At 43.5% G+C, this 17,202-nt stretch overlaps 1 protein-coding gene across 3 annotated transcripts in view; it reads right to left on the minus strand.

The window, feature by feature from the left end:
* The window catches only part of VRK2 (VRK serine/threonine kinase 2), a 36,466-nt gene that overhangs the window by 801 nt on the left and 18,463 nt on the right, over window positions 1-17,202 (minus strand). The window contains exons 9-14 of one of the 3 annotated variants that reach the window (XM_009093713.4): window positions 8,367-8,487; window positions 6,507-6,565; window positions 5,161-5,348; window positions 2,045-2,218; window positions 1,546-1,752; window positions 752-843 (exon numbers count right to left, since the gene is read on the minus strand). In XM_009093713.4, coding sequence (XP_009091961.1) covers window positions 772-843; window positions 1,546-1,752; window positions 2,045-2,218; window positions 5,161-5,348; window positions 6,507-6,565; window positions 8,367-8,487 — 821 coding nt within the window. In that variant the 3' untranslated portion in view covers window positions 752-771. The remainder of the gene's footprint in view (window positions 1-751; window positions 844-1,545; window positions 1,753-2,044; window positions 2,219-5,160; window positions 5,349-6,506; window positions 6,566-8,366; window positions 8,488-17,202) is intronic. The other 2 variants (XM_018918081.3, XM_018918084.3) reach the window with 2 other exon arrangements.

Below are 17,202 nucleotides of genomic sequence, written 5' to 3' on the forward strand. Positions count from 1 at the left end.
AATATTTTCAGTCTCTGCTGTGTTCTTACTAATAAAGGTTTATCCTGGAAACTCAAGACATGATTTTAGGGGTGAATGTGCTGGCTTGATTTGTGTAAATTTTGCATTTCACAGTGAAGCCAAACTTCTGCCCATCATGAGGAACATAAACTTTAGAGTGGGGCTTGTTCTGGCTGGCCAGGGGTACCAGGGCTGTTCTACAATTCCAGCAGCAATGCTGTCCTTGGCCAGCCTCCCCCTCTGAAGGGATCTGCAAACACCACAATCCCACTTCTCACTTAGCCAAGACTTGACTCTCTTTAAAACTGCCCCTTAGCACCAGGGACAGCTTTGGTTTCCTACAGAGCTTTCCATTACCAAGCTCCTGAATTACGGGAGAGGAACTGAGAGCAATTCTGCAAAATGAAACTAAGAGAATCCTGCCTTTTTTCCTTCTCCACTTTCTCATTTGAATGGCTTGAGTGCTATCTGACATTTATTTAAAGTCCCCCTATTATGCAGAATGGTTCTACATAGAAACAGTATGTTTAATCCTATTGGAATAGCAGCTTTTCCATTAGAAAAACTAAATCCAAACACAAATATCATCTAACCACCAGCCCAGTGATCGGTCCCTTTTCTGCAAAAACTTTACATTTGAGGACTAGGAAGTAACAGTGGAATGTTTTCCTATTTCAAAGTTGTGTTTGACTTGTCAGACTCCATATCCCCTGCTGGCAGCCAAAACATCTCCCAGGATGGTTCTGCTCACCACTGTCCTGCCTGGTGCTCTCAGGTACAGCTGTGCTTTTGCTGCTTCCCTCTCTCAGCTTGTACCGGAGTCTCCAGGCAGTGATGATCAGACTGCTTGAAGCAAAGAATTTTGGATTAATCATAAAGCTACCTTTAAAGTTACATTTTTGTGCTCATTAGAAACTGTCCTCATTTAACCAAGTTATTTGTTTGTATGAATGGAAACCAGGGTGGAATCCACTCACTAAAATCACCAGAGCTCCAGAGAACAGGAGCACAGGGTGATCGTGGAGATGGATATGGTGCTGTATTATTTGTATTAAAACTGATTCTTTTTTTCTTTTTTTTTCTGTATGGTTGAAGAGTAAGACTGAAACCATTCAGCCCGTTTATGCATTAAATTTACAATAATATTCAAGATGAGTTTGGTAACTGCTAAAATCCTCTGATGTAAAACTCAGAATTTTAGGACTTAAGTAGCGAGCGCTGTGAAGTTTTCCACTACACAGAGAAGGAAACTACTGAACCAAGTTTCTACCAAGCAAAAACGGGGCCCACAAAGAGAGACAGAAGAACTGGGAAATAACAATTTGCATCCACATGCAGAGCTTTGCTCTGCAGCTACACAGACTGCAGTGGTAGCTGGCCAATAGTGCATACAGGCATACTGCATAATCACAAACCTTTAGTGTTTGTGGCAAACAGAGTTTGTGTACACATAGTTGAGCAAGGGGTTTTTGGAACTCTTGTTTTTAGAAAAGCTGATCTTTCCTTCTCAAGGGACTGTAACTGTTGTAACACCAAATCCCTCACCTTTTTTGGGTGCTCAGGCTCCTGACATGTAGTGTAAAAGTTAAATGGCTTCTCTTCCACGTGGAACTGCTGGCGTGTTCCCCGGGTCTGGGGCCTGCTCAGGCAGCTGCTGTGGTCCTTGTGCCCCATGTCTTCCTTCTGCTGCACTGGATTTAGGGAAGGCCTGGGCAAGGGAGCCCACTGAGGTATAGACAGTAACTCTGTTTGCTGAAAGGAATTCAGTAAGTTCACAGTTAGCCCAGGTCCTGATCCAGCACTTGGAGGTGCCAGGCTTGGGCCAGGTCAGGCACTGCCCTCCTGGCACTTATGCCCTGTCCTACCAGACCCTCAGGCTCCTCTTTGGAATACTGGAAGCCAGCAAGCATCTGCCAGCTTCTGGAATCTGTGCCAGAGCCCGCGGCTCTTTTCCAGCCCTGTTCCTCCTCACCCACCCCACAGTATGGACAAGGAGCTAATGAACATGGAGAGCTGGGTGCTGCTGCTACACCCAGATCCTCACCTGCTGCAGCTCTGCCTGGGGACGCCTCCTGTTCCGTGTACTTGGCTTTCCTTCTTCCAGGAGCTGTGTGCCTGTCACCCCCACACACACTTTGTTTTGATGGGCAGGTTCTTCACCTTGTGGCTTTTTTCCCTTTTGCTGAGCTGGATTTGCTGGAGGCTTTGGGAGGCGAACCTGGGGTGCACAGTAAGCATTTTGTACAGTGAAAAAAAGTCCAGATCTCACACAGAAAAAGAATGATCTTCACCATATATACATACCTTAAACAACTGCATCACTTTCCAAACAGGACTTAAAGCAAAACCAAGTTTTCATTTAAAGTTCCAGAAATGAAAATAAGTGGGTTTACATCTAAAAATTACCATATTTCATCCTAATGAAATTACAGGTTGGTATTAATGCAATTGTTCTTTAGTCTGATTTCTACAAGATCAAGCAAGCAGTGACCTGGCTTTCCACCCACTTTCACCCCACTTTCCTTCTGCCCCAACATCAGCACTTTCACTGTAGGGGGAAAAGATGAAAATATTTATCCAGAGCAAAAAAATGTGGTAAACAAATACGGGAATTAACGCAAATAATATTTTATCACCTATCTTTGGTGTGCAATTGGAACCAAGAATCAGGATATAGCCACTGCTACACTTCTTATGCCACCTCAAGATTAGATTCAGATTCTACACAGGGAGCAATATCCTAAAATCCATGCAATCCTCTTCACATCATCAAGGAGCTGATGCTACAGGAGCCTCTGTTGCAGGTGACATGGCTCTTCAGAAGGGAATTAACTCCAAATCCCCACATTTCCTGTGTACCAAAGTGGAACAGAAGGAATCAGATCAGCTGGAGTCAGATCCTGCTCACAAGCAACAAGTGAGGAGACAGTGGCTTGTTTGCAGTGGCTTCCACTGTTCCAAGGTTGTCTCTTCAATGGGAGAAGTGTTTGGTGAAGGAGAGAGGGAATGGGAATGCTGAGATGAAGAGTCAGGCCTAGGATCACTCCAGGCAGTGCCATGAAGAGATGCATTGAGAAGAGCTGCCTGTCAGGGCTGCAGCACCTAGTGCACGAGGCCACTGAAACATTGCATTTGCTGAAAATTGCAATAAATTTCAAGAGAGTTCAGTTACCTGCCCTCTCTACTTGTATTTAAGTACTCCTTAAATCCTTTGGATAACCCTAAAATTGCCTTTCTGCAGCTGTTTTGCAGTGAGTGCCTAGAGGAAAGTGGCTGGTGTCAGCAGCAGAACTGGCTGAAGGAACAGGCTGCAGTCATACACAGGTGATCCTGGTGTTCTCACTGTTCCGAGAAGAAGTGAGACACTCAGCATTACAGATTTCCCTGAGAAAGTGCTGACAGGTGCCAAGATTTAGTAACACCAAGGCATTGCCCCTGATCCTGTTCCTGGCTATCACACCCAATCCCACTGAATCCTGCAGCACAGGAATGGTGATAACCATTCACTCCTCAGCCAGGGATTTTCCAGGGGGGTGTGACCTGCAAATATCCAGTGCTGCAGCAGCTCCTGCAGCCTGCAAGGTTGGGACCATCTTTTATGCTACAGACTGTTGAGCTTTTGACCAGGCTTAAGAAGGAAACAGATTTACTATTTAGTGTCTGACTCTGAGAAATCAAAGACTCCTGTGAAACAGAGATCCAGCAGGATCAGCTGGAGATCAGTTAACAGCTACCTCATGCTCCGAGTCAGTTCACAAAACAGTGCAAACTTAAAAGAACTTCTCAAATGAGTGAGGGCACAGTGGTCACCATCACAGCCACATAAGTCCAGTCACCAAAATAGCTTTTGGTTTTGTTAAAAGAAAAAAAGAGGTAAAACCAGAAAAGTCAATAAAAGTGCTAAACTAAGTATCTGTAATTACCAAGATCAAAACCCAGTACCTTTTCATTAAACATGAACTTTTGTTCTGCCTTCCACAATAGGTAAATAGTGCTGACAATTGGTTCCTGAGTCACTTGCTACAATAAAATCTAATTGTATCATGAGAGAAAGGTGACAATCAGGAGATCATGAAAAAATTACATATTCTCACTGGTGGTTAATTAGCCATGCAAAACCCCCTCAAACAGATATTCTCTTCTATTAGGAATGATTACTATGCAGGCCTACAGATGTCAATACCACAGTCATTCAAATACTTCTTTCCCTACTAATTGAAGGTTGTAAAGCTCTGGTGCCAAGGTTTTGCTTCCAAAGAGCTAATTTATGACTAGAAGGATATTTTATGTCTTCAGTTGCAGCAGCTACAAAACTCAGCAAATCAGAACCATCTGTGCACTGATACTTGAATCACCATTCATCTCGCAGCCTATCAGTCACATTAGTTTGCATCCTGCATTCTTGGCTCACGTACACTTGTGATGGTCCAAAGTTCACCAGGAATATTAAAAATGGATGGGACCCTGACCCTGCCTTATTGCACACGCCCCAGAGCCCCACACGGGGCTGCTGCATGCGGGCACTTCCACAGGAACAACGGGCCTGACATTTCCCAGCAAAACTGCTAATTACCTCCCTCTCTGCTTAGGGGAGCTGGGCTTTATTAACTTAGAGCACTGCAGGAAAACAGCACAGGAGAGCTGTGTCACTTGGAAAACCCTGTGCCAGTGCACACCAGCAGCACGGCTAAAGCCACAGGAACATCTCCACACTGGAGCTGTAGGAGGATAAAGGCAAATGACAAAGAACAGCCTGAAAGCAAGAAAATGAATTAAATGCTGTCACTAATAAAGGTAACTTTGCTTTTAATCTGGGACGAAGGAAAAACCTGGCATTCAGGCCTGTCTTCAAGATGTTAGTGAACAAAGTCCTTGACTTCCCCATTATCCTGAAAGTAAATCATTCTCCACAGACCTACTGCTTTGAAGTGAGAGCCTGTGGGTCAAAAGGACTCATGGCAGTTCTTCCTCCTTGAGGGTTGACATTCCACGTTTTAGCAAAGCCAGGGGAAACAGGAATTAACAAACATGGTGTATTTAAGGCAGAAGAAGTGCTGTGTCAGTCTCATTTTGAGAGCTTTAACTATTTCCTCCTCTCCTCTAAGAGGGAAGGCAAGAGGCAGGAGCTGTCAGGAATGCTCCCAGAGCTGTCTCACTCACCCTGGACACCTTAGCAGCGAGGTGATTCCGTGCACACGCTGCTGCTGCTGTGGAAAATTCCAGGGGGCCGTCGTAGCGCGTCCCGCTTGACTCCAGGCCATCCAGCAGGATTTTCTTCAGCACCTGATACTTGGGCTTCTCAGCATAAGCTAGGCCAGAAACAGAGGCTAGAAACTTGGCTATTTCACCTGTGGAGCAGATCAGAGTGTGAATTTCACTGAGTGCAACCCCAGAAGTTCGGAAAGGATTTCATTCCAACACAGATGCCAAATGAGACAACACAATTTCAGCTGAAGGCACACTCAAAACACTGAACTGACAATGTCTTGTCTTTTTGGGAGGAGAAAGGGAAAAGACAGACTTGGATAAACAAGCCAGACTTGAAGTGCTCCATCTTGTTATGTTCATGTACTAATTCCCACAGCACTGACAGCTATCCAAGGATAAAAATTAAAACATTTTACCAACAAGTATTGATAGTTCTGTGTAAAAGAGGAAAGTCTTTGATAGATCACAATATCCCCTTCAATATTAATTACTCTGAACAGTATTATTTTAATCTGCATAAATACTATAATGGGAATGTTTTGGAAAAATACAACTTTTTTTTTTTTTTACTTCAAACACTACTATTGTTTTTGTGATTGCATCCCAAAGCAGTCCGACAGCAGCAGCATTTTTCCATCAAGTGGTTCAAAAAACAGGGAAACCATTGAATGGGCAGAAATAATGCTAGTAGGAAAAACATATGGGGGGTTCAAACTTTTCTTTCAGTTGAAGACCCAAGTGTATCCTAAAACTGGAGTGCTACACCAGATATTAGCATCTGGTCAAATCCCAGCAGGAAAGATTTATTAAATATGTATACACATCATGAATAAATTTCACCTAATACACACTGCATTCCAGTAATTCCAATGCAAAAGTGCTAGGAAAATAAGGGAATAAATCAAAAATAGATACTGACCTTTGGTGTTTTCCCTGGGTTACTTTTGTATTTCAGGGAAGGAAAAAACAAGACAAGACAAACTGTGCATCCATTTGCTTTTTCAAACTCTGAGCAATGAGCAATAAACCTTTGGTAGACAGTTGCTTACTATTTCCATGCTAACAGCTACTTCTGTTTCCAAGATAGTCACTGCTTCCCAACACCTTGGATTACATATGGCCAAGATCCCTTATGTCACTCCATGGGATACAGCGCAGACTGAGCAAGATTCTTTTTTCAAAGACTTTGTTCAATTTGTGTTACTTTCCTTCCCTTCTGCTCCCCCCCAGAGTCAGACACTGAACTGTGTTTAGGAAGAGACTGAAGAGCCAGAGGGTACAGGTGCAAGTACACTTACTACATCTGCTTCCAGGAGAATCCCACCTCAGCACTGAATCTGGGAGCTCATCCATAAGTCTGAAACAACACCAGAGTGCAACAGTTTAATGTGCTTTAGGAGCAGATGATTCCTCATTTGGGATTTAGGAAGACAGCAAGTCTTAGCTCCAAAGGGAGTGGACCTCCAGGATAGCTAATGATTCACAGGACTGCTTTTGAACCCAGATCTCCCCTCAACAGCTCCATTTTTAACTGTTTGAATACTGCTGGTTTCACCAAGACCAGGCTGACACCTAAAACTGCACTTTTAAGTTTTTCTTTGCACATACTTTAAACTTTTTAGAAGGAAAAACAAAAGCCCTTTGAGCCAAATGGATTGTTCTGATTTCAGATTGATGATTCCAATTTCTATTCTGGAATTTAAGCAGCAGTTTTGCTCTGCCTTCCTACAATTTAGCATCAGGTCCCCTCTGCCATGGAGCACATGGCTGCCAAAGTTACACCCAGCCACGACAAGGCCACAGGGGGACAGGGAGGTCACATCACCCAAAGTCCCACACATTTTATAAACAGTAAGGCCAGAGGTGGAATTCCTGTCCATCCAGGAACAGGAACAGCAAAGAAGCTCAGCATCAATTCCTAAAACCAGGAATAACACCAGCCCTCATCTTGGGCAGTCCAGCACCCAGAGGAACCTGAAAATTAAGACAGATAAGAGGGATAACCTGGGCAAGATACCTAATTCCAGGAATGCAATTCATTAGAGTAAGAAGATATTTCTGATAAGTAGAATCTGTGTAATTTTCTCTGCATTTCCTTGAAGCCTCTTTTTGCTCAGCATCCTGGAAACGTGAGCCATCCAAGGGTTAACGGAAAGGGAAGAATCAGTGGAGCAGCTTGATTGATTAAATTGATTTCCCATTGAATTGTATAAGTGTTACCTTGCAGGGGGCTGTGTAATAATCAGAACTTCTACAGGAGAGATATTAAACACAGCAGAGGGTGTCAACATCCCCAGCTGCCCTCAGCCCTGTGCACAGGCTCCAGCTGCCCTTCCCTGCACCGGGAGCTGCTGCCCCGCGTTGATTTCGGGGATCAGCCAGCCCCAGCAGGTACCTCTGCTGTGACCTGCCCTACTTAAAAGTTTGCTGCCTCCTGCTATTGTGATGTTCCAGCTCTGGGTAACTCCTCTGCTGTGCAGCCTGCTACAGGTACTCCGTGCAGTTAACTCCCTCCAGTCCCAGCTGGGAGGGCAGAGGAAGAAAACACTGATGCACTATTGCTCCAGAGAGCTCCAAGTCACGCTGGGAAAAAGGAAAGATTTTCACCAAGCTCCTTAGTGTTTTGGAATTTAATTGTTTGTAATGGCAGTAGGCTTATGTAACACTAAAAACCTACAGAAAAACATCTGAAAAACAGTATCATATAGAAAGTTAAATAAATTGAGTGCACATGTGGAAAAACCTCCAAGAGATGTTTGTACTACAGTCTCTACAAAGCACCCATGAAGTTTAATGGAACTGCACAACAGCCTTCTGTATGTGCATCAAGGCCCGTGCTAATTTACAAATGATTTCTTGGAAAAAGAAAAAGTATTGGAAAAATACACAGCAGACAAAATGCCTGTGTACTGTGCACTGGAATCCATCCTCTCCTCACAGCAGCACAGACATAAACATGCAAAGGAGAGTAGACATGCACATAAAGTTCCCATTTTAACTGCTTCCAACATCTCTCTTAATTAAGGAAAATTGTTTTAGCTTTCTCCTAAGGTGCTGTTCTACAGCATGGAAAGCTGTGTTTCCCAGAGCTGGGAAGCAGTGAGGATGCTGCAGGGCTCCAGGCTGGTGTGTCCACGTGTGGGGGGGTTTGTCCTTACTTTGTTTTCGCACTCTGGACAGCCACAGGGTCCTTGAGGTTCTGCTCCCAGGGCAGCTTCCCACACAGCCAGTGCAGCATGCAGTAGCCAAGGATTTCAAGGTCACCTCGTCTGGATGGGGCTAAAATGTGGGAAAGGGGGAGGGGGAAAGAGAAAAAAAAATAGAATTAAGAATAGGAACCTCTTCTTAGGAAATAAAAAGGACTTTGATTGAACTGGTGCTGATGAAATATGAAGAAGCCAAATGGGCAAAGTGTTTTGTTTGTTCAGCTGTATTAGACCTGAACCGCCCCGGCATTTGGCCACAGGCCACAGACAGGCAGTGACTTGTTCCTGCTCAAGTGAGGGTCAGCTTCCTCACCTCCTCCAACTCCATCCTTCCTCAGTCTGGCCTGTCACATGGACTTGATCCCCATGGCCTCTGACATGATCCAGACAGCCCATAACTGAGTACCAACACTTTCTCAAAGAGCCAAGCAGTAAAACAAAGAAATAAATGTCTGCTGCTAAATTGCTAACACATGTTCCAGGAAGTCCATGGGGTCCACATTGGTCATGCAGGGACTCTGTGAGAGCAGACTAAACACTGATGGCCTTTCCTGTTCTCCCGTGGAGCCGTTTGAACTCGGATGCTGGGACAAAAGTGCCATCTAGTGTGCACTGACTCACCAGAGCCTGCTCCCAGCTCCAGCAGTGCCGGCCAAGCTCTGCACAGCCCAAAATGCACTCACTGTTCAGCAAAGTCCTGGGTGAACTTCCCACTGCTGCTTCCAAAAAGGAAGTTATTTCAGGAACAACTTACTCTCTGCACACCCCAGGCAGACACAAATACAGGAGACAAAATTAAATCAAAAATTAACCCCATCCCTGAGCATCCTCTACGCAGATAAACTGAAGTCAAATCTAGATTGGCTTTTCCTAGAGAAAGAGGGAGGGGAAAAGTGCAATATCAACAGAATTGCTAGTGCTTGCTGCTAGCCAGAGGAAACCAAACTTGCTAAAACTGAACAAGCAGGAGCACTGCAGGATTTCTTTGAGTTGCAGCCTACAGTTTGCACGTCAAAACCACATGGAATCTACAAAACCAGAAACTGCTTGTCATGATTAAAGACAGACAGATGTAGAACTTAAATTTATGCTTTTCCAAAACGAATATGTGCTTTCCAAGAAGGAAAGGAGAGTTCAGACTTGTTTGGCACTTTTTATCCAGTGCAAAAACCAGTAGCTGAGCACTGTGTTGTTAATCCAGCTGTAAACAGATATCATATTTTATGGGCCTTCATTAAATAAATTCCAGAAAATCACTCAGTGAACTTATCTTTTAATTTAAGAAGTCATCTGCTAAAAGCCACGGTGCCAACACATCATAACTGTCCCTCATTCCTGTACACACATTACTGGAAAAGCAGCAGATTAGTTTTTATCCATTCCCTATCCTTAGGCTCGGGATTATTAAAGGCCCTGGATCCAACACCGCTGCGCTGTCCCTTGGGCATCGTTTATTTCCTGCCCTGGATTCAGCAACGTCCTAATGCAAGACTTGGCTCCCATATTAAAATAAAAACACAATCTCTACCACTTGCTGTTCTGTAGTGATTTCTCTGGCTATAAATCTCCCAGTAACTGTGGAACAATTCCATTCACACACACGTGTTCACAACTCTTTTTTCCATTATGGCAATTCCAGATTCGATCCATATAAGCCAGCATTTTTGACTGCAGATCCTCTAATTTTCACAATGTCTTTCTGGCACCTGTTTGTGTGAGAGGGGCTACAGAAAGTGGCCTTTTGAGGAATATTGTCAGAATTCCAATGAACAGCTTTATTCCATGGGGAAGATTCATGGATGTGATTTATAAATAACAGCAAACCAATCAGATTTCAGAAGCAACCCCAAGAAAAGTCCTTTTCTGACAAAACAGTCCCAGAGATTAAAGTTTCTTCATAGTTAGGCCATGACTAATGACATTCCCTCTCACCTGCAGCTCCTGGGACAAAGCCACAACAAAGCAAAAGCCTTGGTGACACCTGCTCAAAGCCACAGCAAGCACAGGGACAACAAAAAGTCCGTGGAGCTAAAGCACCTGTGCCCAGCAGCAACAGGAAATGTTCCACAGGAGACAGTAAGTCAGCCCCTATCCCTTCATCTCCCAGGCCACCACAAGGGCTGCTAAATGCAGACATTTACATGGGGTTTTTGCAGAACCACTTGAAAATATCAGCATTTGATTCTTGCCTGTACTTCTTATTTCCCTCTGCTCCATATAAGCGAAATCCCTCAAGCTTTTAAATCATTTAGATTCTTGTTAAAAAGTAATTGATTAATCTTTAACGAGTTAGTATTATCTATGGACAATGGAATTATTAGATTTTCATGTCAAATCCAGCACTAATAGATAAATTTCAATGATATGTTTACTTGCAAAAATAAATCTGCTCACACAATTGAAGATTACAGGAATTCTTGATAAACATCAACGGAGAGAAATCAATCTGCCTTCACTTTAAATATGACAGCCAGGTGAAAATAAAACAATTCTGCTTGATAACTTGCCACAGTTACAAGAGTGTACACTCCAACCAGTACTTATTTAAATCAAATTCTTACTTCTCTGCTAAAAAACTTGATTTATTTTATTTTTCCTTTTTTTTAATAAATGTTTGATTTCTGCTTTTCTACTCACAGGATTTTTTTACTATTATTTTAGTCTCATATGAAATAGTATTTAATGGGAACATTTTGGTGGTATTTTATTTCACAATGTCTTTAAAGTTTAATTTTTTAATTTGGAGATTTAAGGCCTGATTCTGTTCTCAGTTGTGCCAAGATAAATCAGGAACAACTCCACTGAAGTTGATGAACTCACAACCACATCAATGAAATCAGAGTTTTAAATATACCACAAACATACTCAAAACACAGGCACAGGCTCCAATAACTCAGAATAACTGAAGCAATTCGCCTTAGAAGAAAATAGATGATGTATCTCTATACACTGAATTTGGCAGCTAGCTCCACTCTAATTTATATTCAGATTATTATTTCCAAATAGATCAGGGATATCACAATATGCTCTCAAAACTCCACTGCTCCTAGGAACTCCTCTGAAACAGAAGTAAAAATGGGAGGTTTCTCTATGGCCTCTGTTTAGTTGATTTTCTCCAGCCTTTTGTAAAGATCTAGCAAGTGACAGATGAAATATTCTCTTATTTTAATTATCACTGCTATGTGATAATTTCACTATCAGTGATTTTTTGGATTAGAAGCTTTTCATAAACAGATCATTCTGGTTGCTCATGTTGCATGGATGGGCAGTGGCATGTCCAATTCTCACTGGCATTACAGGACACCCATTTATGGTAGCTCACAAGCAAAGAGAACTCACACCACAGCCAGCAAGGCAAAAGCCCATAAAGGAAAGGAGGGTTAACTTGATCATGGTGAAATGCAATTATGATAAAGTTGTATCATCACAAAGTGATATAACTTAAAGGCTGAGATGATTAAAAGCCAGACAAATACAAGACTTGACAAAAATCAGTGCCTTCATTAGGAGTAGGAGAAGACCCCAAAAAGCAGATAAGGAAGTATTCCTTCCCCCAGGTGCTGGTCAGTCTGAGGAGCTCCCTGCAGCAGGATGATGACCAATGGAACAGTGGCTGGCTCCACAGAAGAGGTTCAAGAAACACATTGAATTAATGATCCATTTTAGTGCTTGGAGGCCATTCCACAGTCAGGGCAAAAGCCAGCTGGGAACCACCTCTGCTCTCCTCATGCCCAGCCCTGCTTGGCACAGTGCTCAAGTACTCCCTGACAATAACCACCACCACAGGTTGCTGGAAAGAAAAATCCATGGCACCATCACAATCCAGAGAAGCCAGCCTGTGACATGGCAGAGAGGGACACCTCCTGTGCCAGCCACGCTCTCTGTCCCAAACTGGGATCCTACAGATACACTCTGGATGGGATGAACAGGCATGGAACTCACAGCAGAGCTGCCAGGAGGGAATCATCAGGACTGGTGGAATGGGATGTGCTGAAAGAAAGAGGGTTGGGGTTCTGCTCTGATGGGGAGAAGTTCATGTAGTGGGAAGGCTGGGAGGTGCAAGGCAATGTCACCATGAGATCTGGGTGGCAGATGCAATGGTGGTGGCTGGAGATGCCGGTACCTGGTCGGAAGTAAAAGGTTCCAGGCTTGCAGTAAGGACATGTGGCAGAAGTTTAACTCTTCTTTCACATCTGTGTGGCAGAAAAAAAGAATCACAAAGGTGAGGGCCTGACAAGTAGGGGTGGGCAAGCAGCTGAGATTCACTACCTTTCTGAATTCCTGGTGTAGAGAACAGCCCTTTCCCAGTCACAGTCCTCAGATGTGACAGAGTTGTAAATGCTTCTCATCTTATTTTTGCTGCTTCTGAACATTCCTGGCAGCTTCCAGAGGTGGCTGTAGAAGCCCATCCAATCTTTTCCTTGCTAGTGAGTCTTCTTTCACTTACAGCCACCTCCTGCTCCCTCCTCTGCTGGGCACACATTTCTAATCCAACTCTCAGGAACGAAACCATCTTTTTATTTATTTCCCACTGCAAAGTTCCACCCATTTTTCGCCAGACTGGTTATATTTTCCTTTTATTATTTAGGATTTACAGTTTGTCCTGTACACAGTCTTTGGGAAACACATATCAAACTGCAGCAGATCAATAATTCATTTGACCGACAAAAAAAAAGAAAAAAATCCTGCAGGCTCCCTCTGAATCCTAACTATGCATGGACAGATGCCAAATCAACCTCTTGATCCAGAGCCACTCAGAGCTCTGTTCTCTGGAAGCAGGCTCCCAAAGAATGTGTTTCCAGGCATAGGTGTTTATATTCCTGCACATCCTTCCTCACAAAATGAACCCTGCACATATTTTAGTCAGCAGAACAGGAAAAATGGCCAAGCACTGAGCTGTGTTTTTAATACCACTGAACAGCTCTGACTGAGCAGGGGGTAAAACAAGCACAAGGGCTGCAGGGCTTTCCCTGCCATCAGCCCAAGGCTGGCACTGCCCTGGACAAACCCAGTGTCCCAGGGCTCTGATGGAGCCCAAGGAGCACATAACCCCATGTGAGGGGCACAGAGAAGCCTTCCCAAAGTGCCCATGCCTGTGGGAAGCAGCTTTTACTACTGCAGATGTAGAGATCAGTCCTGCACAGACTTCAGTGGGGTCTCTACTGATGCAAGAGATGGCAACACCACTCAGAGTTCCTGTGAAATGCTGGGAGAAGGGAGAGGACTCAGCTTGGAATCGATGGCAAACACAAATATATGCAGGAGGGAATTCAGCATAGATACTTCATACTCTTATGTTCATCAATGATAGCAAATTAAAACTGGGCTTACACACTCAATGCACAGGACTGGAGTATTTAAAAGAACCTCAATATGTTAAGTGCAGTAAATCTCCAGAGAAATTAGCTATTGACTGCATGCCTCAGTGAGGAGAAAATCTACAAAAATCCATAAGAGGCATTGATCCAAATATTACTTTTTAACACTAACTATGTAACAACTTTTTAAATGTACACTGAGTACAGATATAATTCTCCCTAATTATCAATCAACAAACCAAAATGCAATACTGTTTATACAGGCTGGTCTTTAAAAATGAATACAGCAAGTACACTCCAATGAGACACTAAAACCAACGATGCAGTTGTGCCCAGAGATATCTGCATCAGAATAAAAAGGGTTTCAATTTCAAATACCCACACCCTGGTTGGGATGGGATCCTGCCACAAATCCAGGAATGCTGATGGTGTAAGGCTGGATCCTGAGGCAGAGGCCAGGCTAGGCCCTACTTGGTTCTAGAACTCCAAACACAGCTCGAGGATGCAGCTGCCACAGGAACAGCACATCCATCCCACCTGGCCTTTCCAGAGGCTGTCAGAGCAACACAGACCAATCCCACCACCCCAAGTGTTTCCCTGCAGTGGCCTCTGGTAAGAACCTTTCTGGATCTCAGTGCCCTGCACACTCTACACCTGGTGAGCTCCACAGAGATCCTGGGGAATAACCTCCCATTAAACTCTCCATTCAACCACAGAAACTCCAGCATTGACTTAAATTACTGGGAAGGGAATGCATTTGACTGGCTCTGTGCAAGCAGGGTATCAGCTCCAAGCATTGCCAAGAGGCACTTTTGAAAGCTACAAATTCCTAATTTTGTTAAAGCTTCAGCATGTCCCTCAAATCACTGCATGTATTCAGTAGCTGCTTCATGAACAAGTCAAAATGTTCTCATTTGTCTGGCTCAGCACAGCCACTGATGCTGCTCATACTTATGTTGCTGCACACATGCAGGAAATGCCCTCTGGAAAAGATCTCATTTATATAAAATAACATTTAAAAATTAAATTTATATTCCTGGAGCATTGAAATAACAAAGCACTCCACTCTGAAAAGCTGGGTGACACCAGAACGAAGGCTGTCTCTGCACCTTCCATTTGCCAACAGTCTTTAAAGACTTTTCAGAACACCCCACCTCACTTTGTACAGGAGATTGTGCTGAGACTGCACCATGAGCAGGGAATCCAGGAGATTGCTGAGCAAATAAGCCCTTTGCCCCAGCTGCTGGAAGTCTTTCAGCATCCTAAGACATCTCTGTGCCTCTCAGCCCCACACCAAGAGAGCAGGGGAACCCATTGCTGTGTTCTGCCAGCTGAACCCTTGCAATCTCCAACAGAAGTTGCTGCAGATGCAGATTTTCCCTGGGATGTGGAGAGCTCTGCTGCAGGTGGGGAAATTCTGGCAGCTTGATCTTCAAGGGTTGAGGCTGTTTGTCCTGGTTTAACCTTAGCCACCAATTAAAGTACCACACAGAGATTCACCCCCTACCCCTCCCTGGAGAAAGGAGAATCAGGGAAAAAAGTTAAAATCCATGGGTTAAAATAGCAACAGTTTAATATTGGAACTGAAATTTTAAAAATAATAATAACGAAAAGGAAGGTAAAGAAAGGAACAAACCCCCTGACAGAGAAGTGATGCACAACAGAGCTGCTCAGCACCACCTGAGCAGTGATTGGACCCTCCTGGCCAACCCCCCCCACCAAAGTTTATCCCAGGGTATGGAATATTCTGGCCAGGTCAGCTGTTCTGGCCAGGTCCCTCACAGCTCCCCATTCAGCTCCTCACTGCCAGAGCATGGGGAACTCAACATTCCTTCACTGAAGGAAAGCCCTGCTCAGCAATAACTACAACATCCCTGTGCTCTCAGTGTCATTCTCATCCTAAATCCAAGCACAGCACTGCACCAGCTACTGGGATGAAAATTAACTCTGTCCCAGACAAAAGCAGGACACCACCACAAGGTCAGAGCTGGCATTCCATGTGAAGAGTTTGGATGCTCTGTAACATACCAGATCCCACATCATGTTCTGCAGTCTCCTCCAGCAGGAACACCAGAAAAATCTGTGGATTTTCTGTTTGCAGCTATCAAGGAAACACTTTTCAAGTGTCAGGGGTGGGGGTAAGCTCCCTCAAATTATCTTTCTGAACATTTTGTTTTGTGGAGTTCTCTGGTTTTAACAAATTCCAATATGACTTTAGCTCTTTGAGGAGGTCATCTAAGACACAGATTGCAAAACTTACCTCAGGCTTCCTCTGCACACCTTTTGTTACACAAGTCTGTAAAATTTCCCTGCACTTTCAAATAGAAGGAATTATCTGTCCTGGAATCACATACCCATCCACAAACACTACCAAACTGGCTGCTATAATCATCCAACAGCCAAATCCCAAATATTCCAGCTTCCACCTACCCTTCAAAGAGCATCCACAACAAATACCAATGTCCAGCCACACCACTCACTCTGCCAGGCAAAGCAGGCAGAATCAGATCTCCAGAAAACAGCCTGCATGCTTGGGAAGGCCAGAAGAGTCCAAAACAGATGCTCTGTCCTCACCACAAAATATTTTCTAGCAGGTGAAATGGTGCAGTTTTCTTAGCAGGAAATACTTGCCAGTCTTATTTCATTTTTCCTAATGACCAGAGTTAAACGACTGCAGGTTTTAACAGCTCCAGCAAATTATCAAGACCCTCTACATTACATGGTCAATGGTCCTTTTAATAGAAAAAGCAATAATATACAGTTGTTTGTGCCAACTAAAACTCGTTAGAAAGTATTAGTTTAAGGGAACAGTTCAGCAGCTATTAACAAGCACAAATTCCTGCAGTTATCACTGGTGACACTGATGCTCACCAAGCTGGCAGCAGCAAACCATCCCTCCTGCTTGAGATGATCTTGGGAGTGAAGGAGGGGAAAAGGGAAAGAAAAGTTAACAAAAACACTCTTTTGTAGCAAGAGTCAAAGTTTTTCAATAATCACCATTTTTTTCACTAGCATAACATTAGAATTGACTTTTTGTCTTGCTGACATAGCAACTAAGAAAGTTGTGTTGCATTGACCATATTGATTGTGAACAATGCAGCCATCAGTGGGACTTTACACCATATATTTTCAATATTGACCTCCCAGTCCCTTTTCCATGGCTCTATGGGTCTGCTATTGGATTTGGACTGCAGCGTAATAAACAGCTAAGGTTTAATTAATGGTAAATGAATACAAGACATAGGTTATGACTTTAACTAATTAGGGAATTGTTGAATTAAGTCTGCCTTGGAATGCAAGGCAGTACAATCAATATCCAATAAAAGGACTATGTATGTAATTTACCTGCAAATGTGTTTCCAATACCATCAAAGTGAGTTTAAATAAGTAAGATATATGAAAGGCTACTGGAAAAAGATTTCAAAAAGTTAACACTTTATGGCTTCAGAAAAGGTTTTTCTCCTTGCAGA

This window comes from Serinus canaria, chromosome 3 (genome assembly GCF_022539315.1).
Source record: "Serinus canaria isolate serCan28SL12 chromosome 3, serCan2020, whole genome shotgun sequence".
Taxonomy (NCBI): domain Eukaryota; kingdom Metazoa; phylum Chordata; class Aves; order Passeriformes; family Fringillidae; genus Serinus; species Serinus canaria.